The 13,362-nt window shown below is 39.7% G+C and overlaps 1 protein-coding gene across 5 annotated transcripts in view; it reads left to right on the plus strand.

The window, feature by feature from the left end:
• The window catches only part of atp8a1 (ATPase phospholipid transporting 8A1), a 102,247-nt gene that overhangs the window by 7,033 nt on the left and 81,852 nt on the right, over positions 1–13,362 (plus strand). For all 5 annotated transcript variants that reach the window (XM_022760215.1, XM_022760212.1, XM_022760216.1 and 2 more), the window contains one exon: positions 9,258–9,372. In XM_022760215.1, coding sequence (XP_022615936.1) covers positions 9,258–9,372 — 115 coding nt within the window. The remainder of the gene's footprint in view (positions 1–9,257; positions 9,373–13,362) is intronic.

Here is a 13,362-nt window from a genome sequence, read left to right on the forward strand (position 1 = left end):
TGGTTTCGGCCTTCAATTTACAGCCATTGCACATTAATGTGGTGATTATCTTTTTGATACATAATTTTGTCTATTACAGGTCAGAAAATAGTGATTTTTTTATTGTGATTTTTTCTTGTTTTGTCCATAACATTTAAAATCGTATAAAACCAAAAAGTGGCAAATCCTCACATTTGAGAGAAAGGAAATGGCATGCTAACAGCATGACTGTAGGGACCATGATGTTGCTCTGTGAGTTGGTCAGTGTGTTTACCACTTTGGTCCAGACTGAAATATCTCAACAACTATTAGATTGACTGCCATGAAATTTTGTACAGACATCCATGGTCCTCAATGGATGAATCCCTCTGACTTTGGTGATACTGTAACTTTTCATCAAGCACCACCTGCAGGTTGCCATGCTTGTTTTTTTAGTGAAAACACCTACTGAATTGATTATTGTTACATTTGGCAACATTCATGTTTGTAATAACAACTACTTCTGTTAGTTGTTTTAATAGATAAATTCACTTTTTTTCAGCAATACTGAGGGTATTTCCCGAACAGCTTGGGGGACCTCAAGCAAAATAAGTTGCTGAAACCATATGTGTCATTCTGCATCTAATAGTGGAACCTAGTGTATTATTTTATAGTTTTGATGAAGACAAGGGTAACTAGTTTAAGGTCAGGCCCATACAGACACAACACTATGAATGAATGATTGGCATTCACAAGATCTATTTCCTGTTGTCCTTCTGTTTGCCATTCATAAAATCTCACAGTGGAAAGGTTTCTGTCCCTGCAGAGCCCTTGCTAAGCTAAGTCAGGCAAGCCCTGTGATGTCACAGCTAGCCCCAGCTGCCAGTGTTGTCCCTGGACTGTCCGTCCCACTGTAGCCGGCTTGAGCCTATGGGGAGCCAGACGGAGCCAAGCAGGGAGGGGGATTAATTCTGCAGCTGCCCTGTTGTTGTTGTGAGTGCTGGTTACAGCACTGTGATCTGATAAGCGACTTATGGATGTTACTGTTGGTTAGATTGAGGCTGTATCTATATCCCCCTCCAGCTCTTCCCCCCCATTCACAAATGGTAGGAGATAGGGAGAACTTTCATCTCTGGGACTTTGATTCCCATGAATAGGCTGTGGCTGCTCTGTCTACTTAAATATTTATCTGGAATAAATGAATCATGTACAGATCTTTCTTTGGTGGTGATGAGCAGATATAAATGGCACATTAGGCTCAGTGGGTTGTGAGACAGAGATCCCAAAGCCCAGGGATTTGGAACTAATTTGACCCTAATAACTATAGTAGATAGCCTCGGGTTAAGGTGAACAATGGGCAGACTGATGATGCTGGACTCCATGTTGCACCTCACCTTTCTGTCTTACTTGTTGTATGCTACTTGTTTCATGGAGGTCTACATGTGTGAAACGCTTCTACAGGAGTCAAGTCACACGCCATTCCTCTGCATAAGTATTTGATGCAGTTTTTCTTCACAAGCCTCTTGACTATGGTTTGGCTGCCATTCATTTGTTCGTGTTAGATCAATGTCAGTAGCCCCAAGCTGCCTGCCCCCACCCACCCTGGTATTATTGAATGAATTGTGTGGCAGCCTAGCTCTTGCCAGGTCACGTGCCTTCTCATCTACACTTTATTGCCTAGCCTACAACTTTCACAGGCTCATTAGTGCTTGTTCGGTATCTCAACAGTTAGAGATGACTCTGCCTGGACCTATTTCTGGAAGAAAAAGCCTTTCTACATTTTGATTTGCCTCTAGATGGATTTTATACCCCCAGGGATAGACTGATGGGCCTTTCCGAAGGATCCTAAGGCTTAGTCATGGAGCCAATTGAATCATCACTGTGTAATCATAGACATAGTAAGTGCTGACCAAAAGAAGTTGTAAAATGCAGCCAGCATGTGACATGATATCTTTTATGATTTGTTATAAAAGCTTTATTTGAGGTCACATTTGTAGCCAGAATAAGATGCTGTTGCTAAAAATATCTCAACTACAATAACTATTTCCAGTTGATCCTCTCATTTTAAACCAAGGATTAGTGCTGTTTCTGTGACGGTAGGGAGCCAGTATATCGACCATATTTTGGCGATGTATTTTATTATTGTTTTTATTTAAACTCAAAAATCATTGAGGGGAAAGTTCTCAGCAATTACAAAATTATAAAATAAAAATAATGAAAATAGTTAAAAGAACACCAATTTAAACAAACATATAAATAAAGGGTTGAGATTATGAGAGTACTGCTCATGGCCAGTTGTTTTTTGTGTTTGATATTTAACCCTGGGTGTCATGCCCTGGATAATATGCTTGAATATCAGATCATTATTGTTCCTGTCATTGCGGCCGTTAGATGTGCTTAATCTTGCTCGTGTTGACAGTCATGGCAGCAATAATTTTCCACCCCCACCACTCCTGCCTGACCTGAGATCATACACTACAGAGGATATCATAAATCTGCAGAGGGTAGGTTTGTCTTTATATCATATGAGTATTGAGGAACAATAAGTTTTTCCTTCAAATTCCAGAGTAATTGTGATTTCCAGCAAAGTCAAGTGTGTTAAGTTTGAAAGTTATCAAGAGACTCTGCTGGCCTTGTAGACTTACAGAAATGAACATTGACGATAACAAAAATTCCAGTCTGAACGAGAAGGGATCTTCCATGCCTGATAGTTTCAGTTTGCCTCTGAAACCTACAACATTCAGCCAGGGATGAAAAGACAGGCCGGGGAAGACCGACATGCCTTCGCCAATGCCAAGCCATGCTGGGCCCGTTTTTTTCCCATTGGGCACCCTCTCCAAAATACGTGCCCCCTTGTGACTATTGTTCCACTCGTCTCTCTGTTGGCTGACACAAGCAATAATCCTGACATCTGGCCTGCATCCAAACTCATTACGACACTTTGTGGCATTGATCCTACCCCTAGAGGCTTCCCCTCCAGAGCTGTGTGCTTCTGCTTTCTACTCCTACTAAGCTTTATTTTGCTCCTTGTTACTCTTTCCTCTCTTCTTCTTCCATGCCTCTTATATTGTTTTTATACAGCCAGTTAGTATGGGTAATATGGTGGGTCCATTAATAGATGAAAGGTGTTGTTATGAAGCCTAATATAACACAGATTAAGAATTATGTTCCCAGCGAGTATCCACCCAGTTTCCCATTCTTGTTCTCTTTATTGATGTCAGGGTAGTTGAGCCGTGACACACCTTCAGTTAATGACATTAGTGCAGAGAAAATGCACAGTGTCCACCAGGGAATATTAAGAGCAGTTCCCACTGAGACATCCATGGCAGTGGCTGACTACATCATCCACATAGTGTGTTACAAACTAAGGAAATTAACTGGATATGGATGCTTCTGTAAGGGAAGCTGGGAAAGGCTATTCTGATGGTGGCACTTCCTCCACCTCTCACCACCAGCCTTGTGTGTTGGCTCATTAGGGTTGGCCTTGTGTGCTACTTTTAAATGTGGCTACACTTACAGGAGGTTGCACATGAATATCAACCTTGTTCCTTTTGTTGTTTTTATTCTGAACCTCAACTGGTCTGAATCGTTACGATAAAATTATGCAATGATTTCTTTTTTCATCATATTCAACTGAAATTGTTGGATTGTTGGGCCAGAGTGTTAGACCAGTCTTTCTCTAGCAACTCCTCAAGCCTAGCTGTCCACTTTCTGGCTCAAGCACTACTCTTGCTTTTCTAATCCAATTTGAGTGTTTAATATGTAGCCTTTAATTGGATCAGGTGTGGGAGAATAGTAGCTATACTAAAAACCTGGAGATCAGTTAGCTCTTAAAGACATGAAAAGCACAAACCTTAACTAACTGCTCATAAGACTGTAAAGTGTTCCTTCTACCAACTGCTGTAGGCTATCTATCTCTCTAGGCTAGCTATCAGGCTAGATAACAGTCCACAGTCCTGCTGAAAACCAAAGAGAGACCACATTGGCATACACACGTACTGTATATTGCTGCAAATTGTTGAGAAGGTCCAAGTCTACAAGGTGGAGTAGTTCACTATATTTTTGCTACAGCAGTTAACAAAAAGTGTCTAATTTCTTTTAATTTATTTTGAAAACGTAAGCACAAACGATGAAACAAACACAGTGGCTCATTGCCTATAAACTTTGCTGTGTAAACATTACGGCACTACATTTAGTTTTTTAATGGCTTGGATGTAATCTAAAGGAAACTGAAGACATGAAAAGGCAATATGTCATTATTGCCATTATTATTGTAATGTAAATATAAAATTCAAAGACACATTGAAGTGGAGCTCATGCGTGCTTTTTTTGCAGCCTTAGGCTTTTCTCAAATAAGTTTTTAATGTAGCTCGGGTTGTACAGTGTTGGTACTTTTCACAGAGAAACCCAAAAGTTCCAGACAGGATGAATATGTGAACTGTTACACTCTTGGTCTGTTCCCATTCTCTGCCCCTTTTCAGTATCAAACTGCTGCCCTCTGAAATGTAGAAAAAGATAAAGTATTGCTAGTATTGCTGTGGTAGCAGAACCTTTGTTCAGAACCATACCAGCATATCGTACGTTAAAATATAAACAAACACTTTCTGTTGTCCCCAGTGTTTATTCAAAACTTTGCATACATTCAAAGGAGGGAGAGCCAAAGGACTAAGTTAAGCAGTAGCAGTACCAGCTGCAACTGGTGCATTGCAGCACCTGGCCTACCCCAGCACACAGACTCTTGCTGCGAGGGCTCATTCAGAACACAGAGACACAACATCAATCACAGCTGCTCGGCCTGCTCCTCTGGCCTGCTATTTTACACAGGCCTTATGCTGCAGTCACCAGCTATGCCAGGCGCCTGTTTTCATTTGTCATTGGAGACACTAATTCCTTGATTACCCAAGCTTCATACAGATTTAGGTTTTGTGACTAACTTTGCTTGCTGGTTTTGTCCCTTGGTGTGCAAGCTGAGATCTCTCTTTGTCGTATAATCGATTATTAGTGACATTTAACTGAACAATGGCAGTGTAGTGTTAGTGCTGCAAAAAAGATCCAAGTCAAAACTGAGATTATGATTTTATCTCATGATTGTTGGAGAAATCTGGTGATGCACTGGAAATGCCCCCATGTATGGTTGAGGGGGGAGTAGTTCCAGTAGTTTCTGACATTGATACTGTATTTTGTGATGAAATTACAGGTGGTCGTATAAACTGTGTGCAACTATGGCACAATATTGCTTGCAGAATGTATGCTGTATTTAAATTTCCAAATCAATAAAATGTCGGAAGTGAAATAAAATATTTTAGTTCCTTATAAAGACTAATACATAACAAAAAATGTTACAGTTGTATCCACAGTCATGTAACCCTATCCCCATACAGCCCAGACTCAGTGCAGCAGCATGCCTTTAAGTCAGTGTCCTTTCCCTCACCTTTACTCAGTGCTGTTAATCATTCCCAAACACTTGTCTTTCTAATGTTACCAGGAAAGTGTGGTGGAGAAAAAGACGATCACTAAGAGTTCAGATGTCTCAGGCAGAAGTATTTATTGTAAGCTTGGCGCCTAGGAGAAAAATGATGAGCAGTACACAGCCAGCAAATGAATCAGAGTAGTGCCACACCAATTTCTGAAGATGTCTTGTCTGATTGCATATATATTCCTAAGTATCACATGGTTGCAACACTCTTCCATACTTTACGCAAATAAGGCTAAACTATAGTCTAAACCTATATGTGTGAAGACTCTATTGGTCACTTATGCCTGTTCATTGTCACATGCTCTTACCTAATTATATTATATGTGTGCTAATGCTTGACTAGAACTGTGCTTGGCCCCTTCTCTCTAAGTTATGCTTTTCTCTTTAAGACTCTTGGTAGGATAGGGAGGATATAGATGGCTCCATTTAGACACGAAGAGTCATAATAGACGCTAAACAGTGAAACACTGTCTAACAATGTGAAGGTGAACTCTTGGAGTGTGAGTAAGGACTACAAAAATAATGTGAACAATAGAAGTGAGAAAAACTCCTTCACAGTGACCTCTTGGCTGAAAATTCTGTTTTAAATCTGAATGGAAGAGGCTTGGCTCCCTGATGTACAAAGAGGAGGGAAGTTACCTCCTCTCAAGGAGTGACTTCCTACCCTCAAGGTACTATAGGATCAGTGGGTCAGCTCTTCAGGAATATTATATAATGCTGCAGTGACACTTGCCATTACAGCTCTTTCGCTGATTTTTTCATATTTTAGATTTTATGAGGTCATGTTTCTGTAAGTCATCACCTGGCCTGAAAGCACCTGTCATACTTCTCCCAGGGCTAAATTTAGATCCCATTAAGATACTACTATTTAAAAATTCTGTTTCACTCTTTGACCTATTATGTGAAAATCTGAACTTGAATTGTGTTTGCAGAAAAGGTCTCTTTAAGAGACAGAACTGTCTTTTACTTCAACGAATCACTAGATGACTATCATATTGTGGAAACCTAGCATCCATATTGGTCCTTTACCTAAACGGTACATGTGATAATCACAGGTGTCATGGTAGGTTTCCCTACTTAAGCACTAGTCATCACTCTTTAATCTCCTGTAGCTGCCTAGATCCAGACACCCTTTCACGCTAATCCAATAAACCACCTATGCTGATGCGACGTCTTGTATAACAGGCCAGGGATAGCCACCTCATGCTTTCCCTGGTGACCAAATGACTACAGGGGGCAATTTAATTTTAGCCCTGGAGCACATGCTAAAGAGAGAAACTATCAGGAGACGATGGATGGAAGAAAGAATTTTTTGAAGTCGCTCTCAGTAAGTCTATATATATATATGCCAAGTGGATCATTAAAATAACAAGAGCTGTAGTTTAAGATTGGAGCTTTGTGTAACATGAGTTAGAAAGTTATGAGAGTAAGGTGAGAGTAAGAAGCGGAACAAAGAACAGGGAAAGTGTGACTTTGAAGACTGAGCTAGCCTTTTACTTTGTTTCCCCTTGACTTGACATGAGCTGCTGTAGGCAGGGGGACGGGGCACAGGTTGCAACTGGGGCATATCCGGTAGGGGCTCTGGTTACAGTACCCCATGACTCTGCGATTTGTTGTTGTTGATGTTTCAAGTAGCCATTCCCCCCACCCCCACCTCTGTGCCTCAGAAAGGCCCTTCTTTCCATTTTTAAACTCCAGGGTCTATGTGTAGTCGTGGAAGCTATGCTACGCCCGCCCTTACCTCATAACCCCTAACTCCACCACTACTACTGCATGCTGGAGAACGCTGTCCAGCATCCGCTGGATCACATGCACGCAATTTGAGAGTCTAGGAATACTGTTGACTTAAGAGTTTTACAGTAGTGCTCTCTTGGCAGTATGGGGGCACTAAACTAGACATATCAATTAAAACACGAGGACAGGGAAATGTGAACCTCAGGAGCCTTGATTTTTATCATTTCTCATCTCACAAACTAGATGATCAACTTGTCAAATCTGCCTCTGTATGTGTGTCAGATAGTTTATCTTAAAATGGTACTTTAGTTTGGTAGAACATTTGTTTTCCAACTTCTCCACCTCCACATAAGTTAGGGAGAAGTCTCTTAACCTGGCTTTCAGTAAGGGACTATTGATTTAATTGTTTGGTCTATAAAATCGTGATTTTTGTGTTCACTGTATTATTATATATGAAAAGGAGAAGCAGCAGATGGTGCCATTTCAGAAACTAAGAAAGTGCAGCTGGTTTTCACTATTTTTACTTGAAAAATGTTTAACAGTTATCAAAATTGTTTTAGATTATTTCTCTGTTGATTGACTAATTATTTCAGTTCTACTTTAAATATTGGTACTGCCAAACTGGCAAAATTACTTAGTCCAAAGACTGATCCTATTACCTGAAAATATTTATTTGCTGGGACATTATGTTTATGTTTTAAGCATAACAACACAGAGTCACTCTGTTCAAAAGAGAGATTCTTTGGCGCTATCCTGCAATGCAGTAAGCAGCTTCAAGCTACAGAGAGATATTCTGGCAGTATCCCAAGCCATCTTTTTTACATGATGTAGCACCTGTCTGCAGCATGGACAGCATGCATGTTAACTGGAGTAACAGAGGTGGAAAGGCATCCCTCTGATGTTGTAGGCTTTTGCATAAAGAGGCAAAGTAAGAGGCAGAAACGTCTCTTGCCAGTCGGTAAATAAAAACGTTTGCGCGTGGTTGTTAGAGAAGATGGGAAAAATGTGTTACATGCATGCAACCCACGTACAAACCTGATTCGATGTGTTGATTTAGCCAACACAGCTCCATCCCACTTTGCTGAACTTGGTGGGAGCAGAGCAATGCCTCGCTTTTCCAGAGGCACTGAAGGCGAGGCACTGAAGCACTGAGTGATGGCTTGTTCCAATTAAACATTTTTTCATCTAGAAGTCAGAGTAAGGTGGAATGATAAATTGAGGCATGAATGAGTTCTGTATTCTTTTATGCATTCAGAAATACAGCTAGATCAGGGTCTTGCATGTACAGTTCCTCTTTATTGTAGTAATCTGACACCACACTACTGCAGCTGATCTGCTGTTGCCAGCAGGATGTCACTCTCGACAGGAAATTCCCAGCTTTAATCATGATGCATTTCCAGCAACAAATAGTCCTGGAAAGTTCCCACTGGCAAGTCGTGAAAATGTGAGCTTTTAAATTCTTTTAGTAATCAGACTAGGGATATTTACTGTTCTCTTTATGTGTGTGAAAATTGCTGTTTTTCCATTGACAGTAGTTTGTTTTGTTATGGTAACACAGCTGTATTCATACACATTAAACCCAACTTTTGTGCTTAGAATAGAAAACATGTACGGGTATCTACTGACAACTTTAGGAATGTCAAAGTGTTTCTTTCCTCCTCAGATGCATCTTTGTGACACTTTATATGAGTCACTCTGTTTACATAAAGCAGGTGATTCCTTGAATTATTATATAACAGCCTTTTCCTCCAAGTTGGTATTTTGCTGTGGAGGCAGTAATAAGAGATATATTGTCAGTTGACAAGCCCACCACCTTCTCACTCCATTAAGACAACACTTTGAGCATTATACTGACATCAGATTATGAGCTATGGCAGGTTTTGCATACATACAATTAATAGTGTATCTTTAGTGTGTTGTGTAGGTTGCAGTGAGTGTAGCCTGCTATTAACAGTTTGACTAATGCATTGTGCAGTCCATCATATGTGTAGTAAAATAAAGGGATTGTTTTCAAAACACCTTTTCATCTTACTTTTGTTTGTGCTCAAGACAGATTTTGTTCCTTAAAGTCTTTTCTCCCATTCTGCAGGATATGAAAAAACAGAAGATGCATCAGAAAAGACATCCTTAGCTGACCAAGAAGATGCCCGAATGATATACCTCAACCAGCCGCAGTTCACCAAGTTTTGCAGCAATCGAGTCAGGTAAGGAGGTGTTGTATTTATGGGAATTAATGAGATACAATGTAATGTATGAAACAATAGAACATTTTTTATTTAAAATGATTAGGTTAAAAGCTAAAGTATGTTGCCATTAAGTTATTATCAGAGATTTTCCTGCAGATCATGATGCACTGGATGGCACATTGTGCTTGGCAGTGGTGGTGCAAGCTCCAGTGTTGGCAAGAGCCCTGCGTAAGGGAACTATTACCCTTTTGTGGGACTAACATTACCACTGCCTGGGTGGTATTTCTATTGAAGCTACTCAGTGTGAACCATGTGAACTTAGTGCAGTACACCAGAGAAATGTTAGGAAATGTAGCACTTGTGATGCTTTAAGTTGGACAAGGTCTCTTTTCGTTCTCTGTCTTTTCTGTTTCTGCAGTGGAACATTTTTTGACTTTAGAAAGAAAGAATATATATCTTTACTAGAATATATACAGATAGATGTATATTTCTTAACTAACCCTCATATGTTGACATGGTATTCTCTTTTTTTATTTTACAAATACAAATCTTTTCTACAAATGAGCAGTGATTGAATTTTGAATCTTTCATGCAGATTGATTTTTATACACAAAGGTTTATTTACAGCTACAAATTGGTTGTAAATTATTTGTGAACACTTTACAAGCTCAAAATCATTTTGACCCTAATTTGAGTCAATTCTTATTTATGCATTGAGGTGGAAACAAAATTCCATTTACTCTCAATGCACCCACAGTGGTGACTAGGACTAGACTTATATAATGGACTGCTACACTATATCCACATACCTCCAGATTTTGAGTCTGCATGGACAAACCTGCAATATTTCTCCTTACTAACTAACTTGAAACAATCTTACCTGCAGAAGAAAAACTGAATGTGTAGAATGTAAAGACAACATACACTGCAGAGGTTTAACTGATCAGTAAAAGATTTGTATAAGGCCTCATTCCAGTCACACAGGCTTGACCTCTATCACTTACCATCCAACATTTCCAGCGTGACTATGTAGGGCAAAGATGCTTTTCCCATGCCACTTTGAATTAAAGTTTTATCTCATATCTGCTTTAAAAATTCACACTCAAAGTTGTATTCTCTCAAGCATTTTGCTGCTGGTGTGAACTGCTGCTATTTTTGACTTGGTAATGGCAACCCAGAGGCTATCAGTACTTTTCATGGTGACCTGCAGCATAACTTGCCACTTTGCCTTTAACCCCACATTAACCTTCAGAGTCACAAGCAAAACATTTGAATTAAAGTATGCTTTGACTGTGAAGCTGCTACTTACAGTAAATGTCAGCCTGAGGAGAATTTCCCCATAGTAAGCGAGTCCATTTTAAGTGCTTTTTGTAACATACGTTGTGGAGCCAACAATTTTCCAACAAATGTCATGAAGAGAAAAAAATTTAAGATACTTGAACTCTACCCTTCTCTGGTCTGACAACAAATTTTACCTTTTAAAAATAATCTTGAATTCAATATTCTTAAAGTGGAAACAGACAGAGTTGCTCTACAGTTAGTCCAGTTGTTCCGCTGTCTGTCATTAGACTAACTGGAAAAGCTATCGAGAGCTACCAGAGAAAACAGAAGCGCTATCCTCTTCCTTTTTTGGTTGCACAACGGCAGACGCCCTCCTTTGTGTTGTATATTGAACCTTCAACCTGAGAGTTTGTACCTGGCGGCAGACAGAATTGTAGTGAAAACAAGGCTTATAGGGGACCAGTCTAAACACTGACGATGTCATTGTTCTATCGCCGTTACATTTTTCAATCGACATTTATTTCATAATGATAAGTTAAAGAAAAAAATGTTTTCTATTTCCGCTTCAAGATGACTTTTGAAGACATACCCTGTAGTGAAAGAGTGTGCAGTTCAGTGCTTTTGATTTGAGGAGCCACTGCTGTTATGCAGTGGAGAGGGCTGCTCCACAGGTACAGCCATGACAGCACCCTTAGCCATATGATATTTGATAAGTACCTGCAAGATTTGTATCACCAGCGGTGCGTTAGTCCAGATCCTCCAGCCTGGCCTCTTTATCCTGTTGTTCCTCTTGGAGGAGTTCAGTGCTTTTAGCATTAAAGGTCAGGATTTTTGGGTCAGGCCATCCCCTGTCAAGGAGTATTACTGTTAGCATTCCTACTGCATGAGCAGCTTGAGATGTGTATGTGTTTACACAGACACAGCTATAAACTAAACAGGAATAGTGAATGAAAGTAGCGTATGAATCCAACTGTGCTTATGGCTATGCCATTTGTTAAATCAGCTTCATGTACTGACATGACTAATAAAATTGCGGAATATCTTACTTGCTGCAGTTTGTCTCCTGGTATTACCTAACTGTAAGGAAATGAGCGCTTATTCTTCACTATTTTAGGTCTCCTTTTACTTTAATAGTTAGTTATGTGGCGGAAATGTGACATCTACCTATCATTATATCAATTTTACTTTTAGTTTGGTTGAGCTCTTGCAATCAAGACACAGACATTATTAGCCTGTTTAGAGTACCAGATGGTTGATGGTTGAATTATATTGCATCAGAGAAGTTGAAGTAATATGGCCTTGGCTGTGGCAGCACCTTTACCTATTTTAAAAAAAAAAAAAAAAACATTTTTGTGACCTTACCAGAGGCAGTCATTAATTCAGAAGGTGATCTGCCCCCTCTGAAAAATAAAGCAAAATATCACATTATTTCCATGCAACAGAGCTCATGTTGTTAACATGGAAAACACACAAAATAAGGCTGATAAAATATTTTGGTGGACTGATCTGAATATTGTCACCTGGGTATGACAATAGCTGTCTAATGAATACTTCTGTTCTGACTGTTAGCAAAGATATCCCATGTCCCATATTAATCAAATCCAGATTCATTGGCCTTTGATTTGAATTAACATGCAATCTGATAGTGATAGTGTGCATAACATACCAGTTTTAATTACGTATAAATATGCAGTAATGAAGAGTAAAGGAAATAAACGTTGGGATGCTTGCAGCACAGTTTTTACGGATATAAATTACAGCAGACACAGTGAGCTGGATGCCAGCTTGCATGTTAATGCCTTTTCAAGCAGCATTTGTTTCAGACCCACCAGTTTTGGATCTGACTATAATGCTTCCAAGTTGTGTCTTTTACATGATTTCAGAAGTTTGAAGTGTTACTGCATTATTTTAGCAGTGAAGTACGCAGCTTGTAGATGACAAAGAGTTCCTCTTTGTCGTTGTAGTTTTTCTGAATGTGGCCAAACATTTGCCTCAGGCCTTGAAGGCAACGGCTTTAGACTGCTCTAAAGATGTGATTTGTTCAAGAGGATTGGTTGCTGTCTCAAAGTGACCTGTGGACACACTAACAGAAGCAAGGTCTGTGAATGGTGAATCTAATCTTATAAGCAGACAGAAATCCCTCACAGGTTTTCTGGCTTTCACCTGCTCTCGTTCTCCCTCTGCAGCATCACTACCTGCAGAACATGTCACTGCTCACAACATAGATGCACACACATGTGACTCATGCGTCATAACAGATAGGCACCCTTGCTGTAGTATCATGTGTAAGGATTGCTGTGGAGTGTGTATTCAGCTGTACTGTTTGCTGGCAAATGTGGTTGTAATGTAAAGAGGATTAATCCTGTGGTAAACAAGAACGGCTGTATAAACTATTTTACTGGTGTGTAACCATGAAATAATGAAACAGCGTGTCTTGTGTGGAAAACAAGGGACAATTGAGATACTCATAGACACAGATAGACATGGACACAAACACAGGACCCACATGCACATTCACTACACAAAAATTTGTCTGGGTAGAGCATCTTAATTTGTCTTATTCACCTAACTGCATCAACTGCACATTTCACTAAGTGGTTTTCACATCGTTCTCAAATTACTGGGTGGCTTTTTAAATCAAATTTGAGCTTCTCATTACAATGGCATAGCATAATTAAATACTAAACTGTGCACATGATACTAAAGGTTATCAACAGTTACCTGGTG

This window comes from Seriola dumerili, unplaced genomic scaffold (genome assembly GCF_002260705.1).
Source record: "Seriola dumerili isolate Sdu_G_001 unplaced genomic scaffold, Sdu_1.0 BDQW01000331.1, whole genome shotgun sequence".
Classification (NCBI taxonomy): Eukaryota; Metazoa; Chordata; class Actinopteri; order Carangiformes; family Carangidae; genus Seriola; species Seriola dumerili.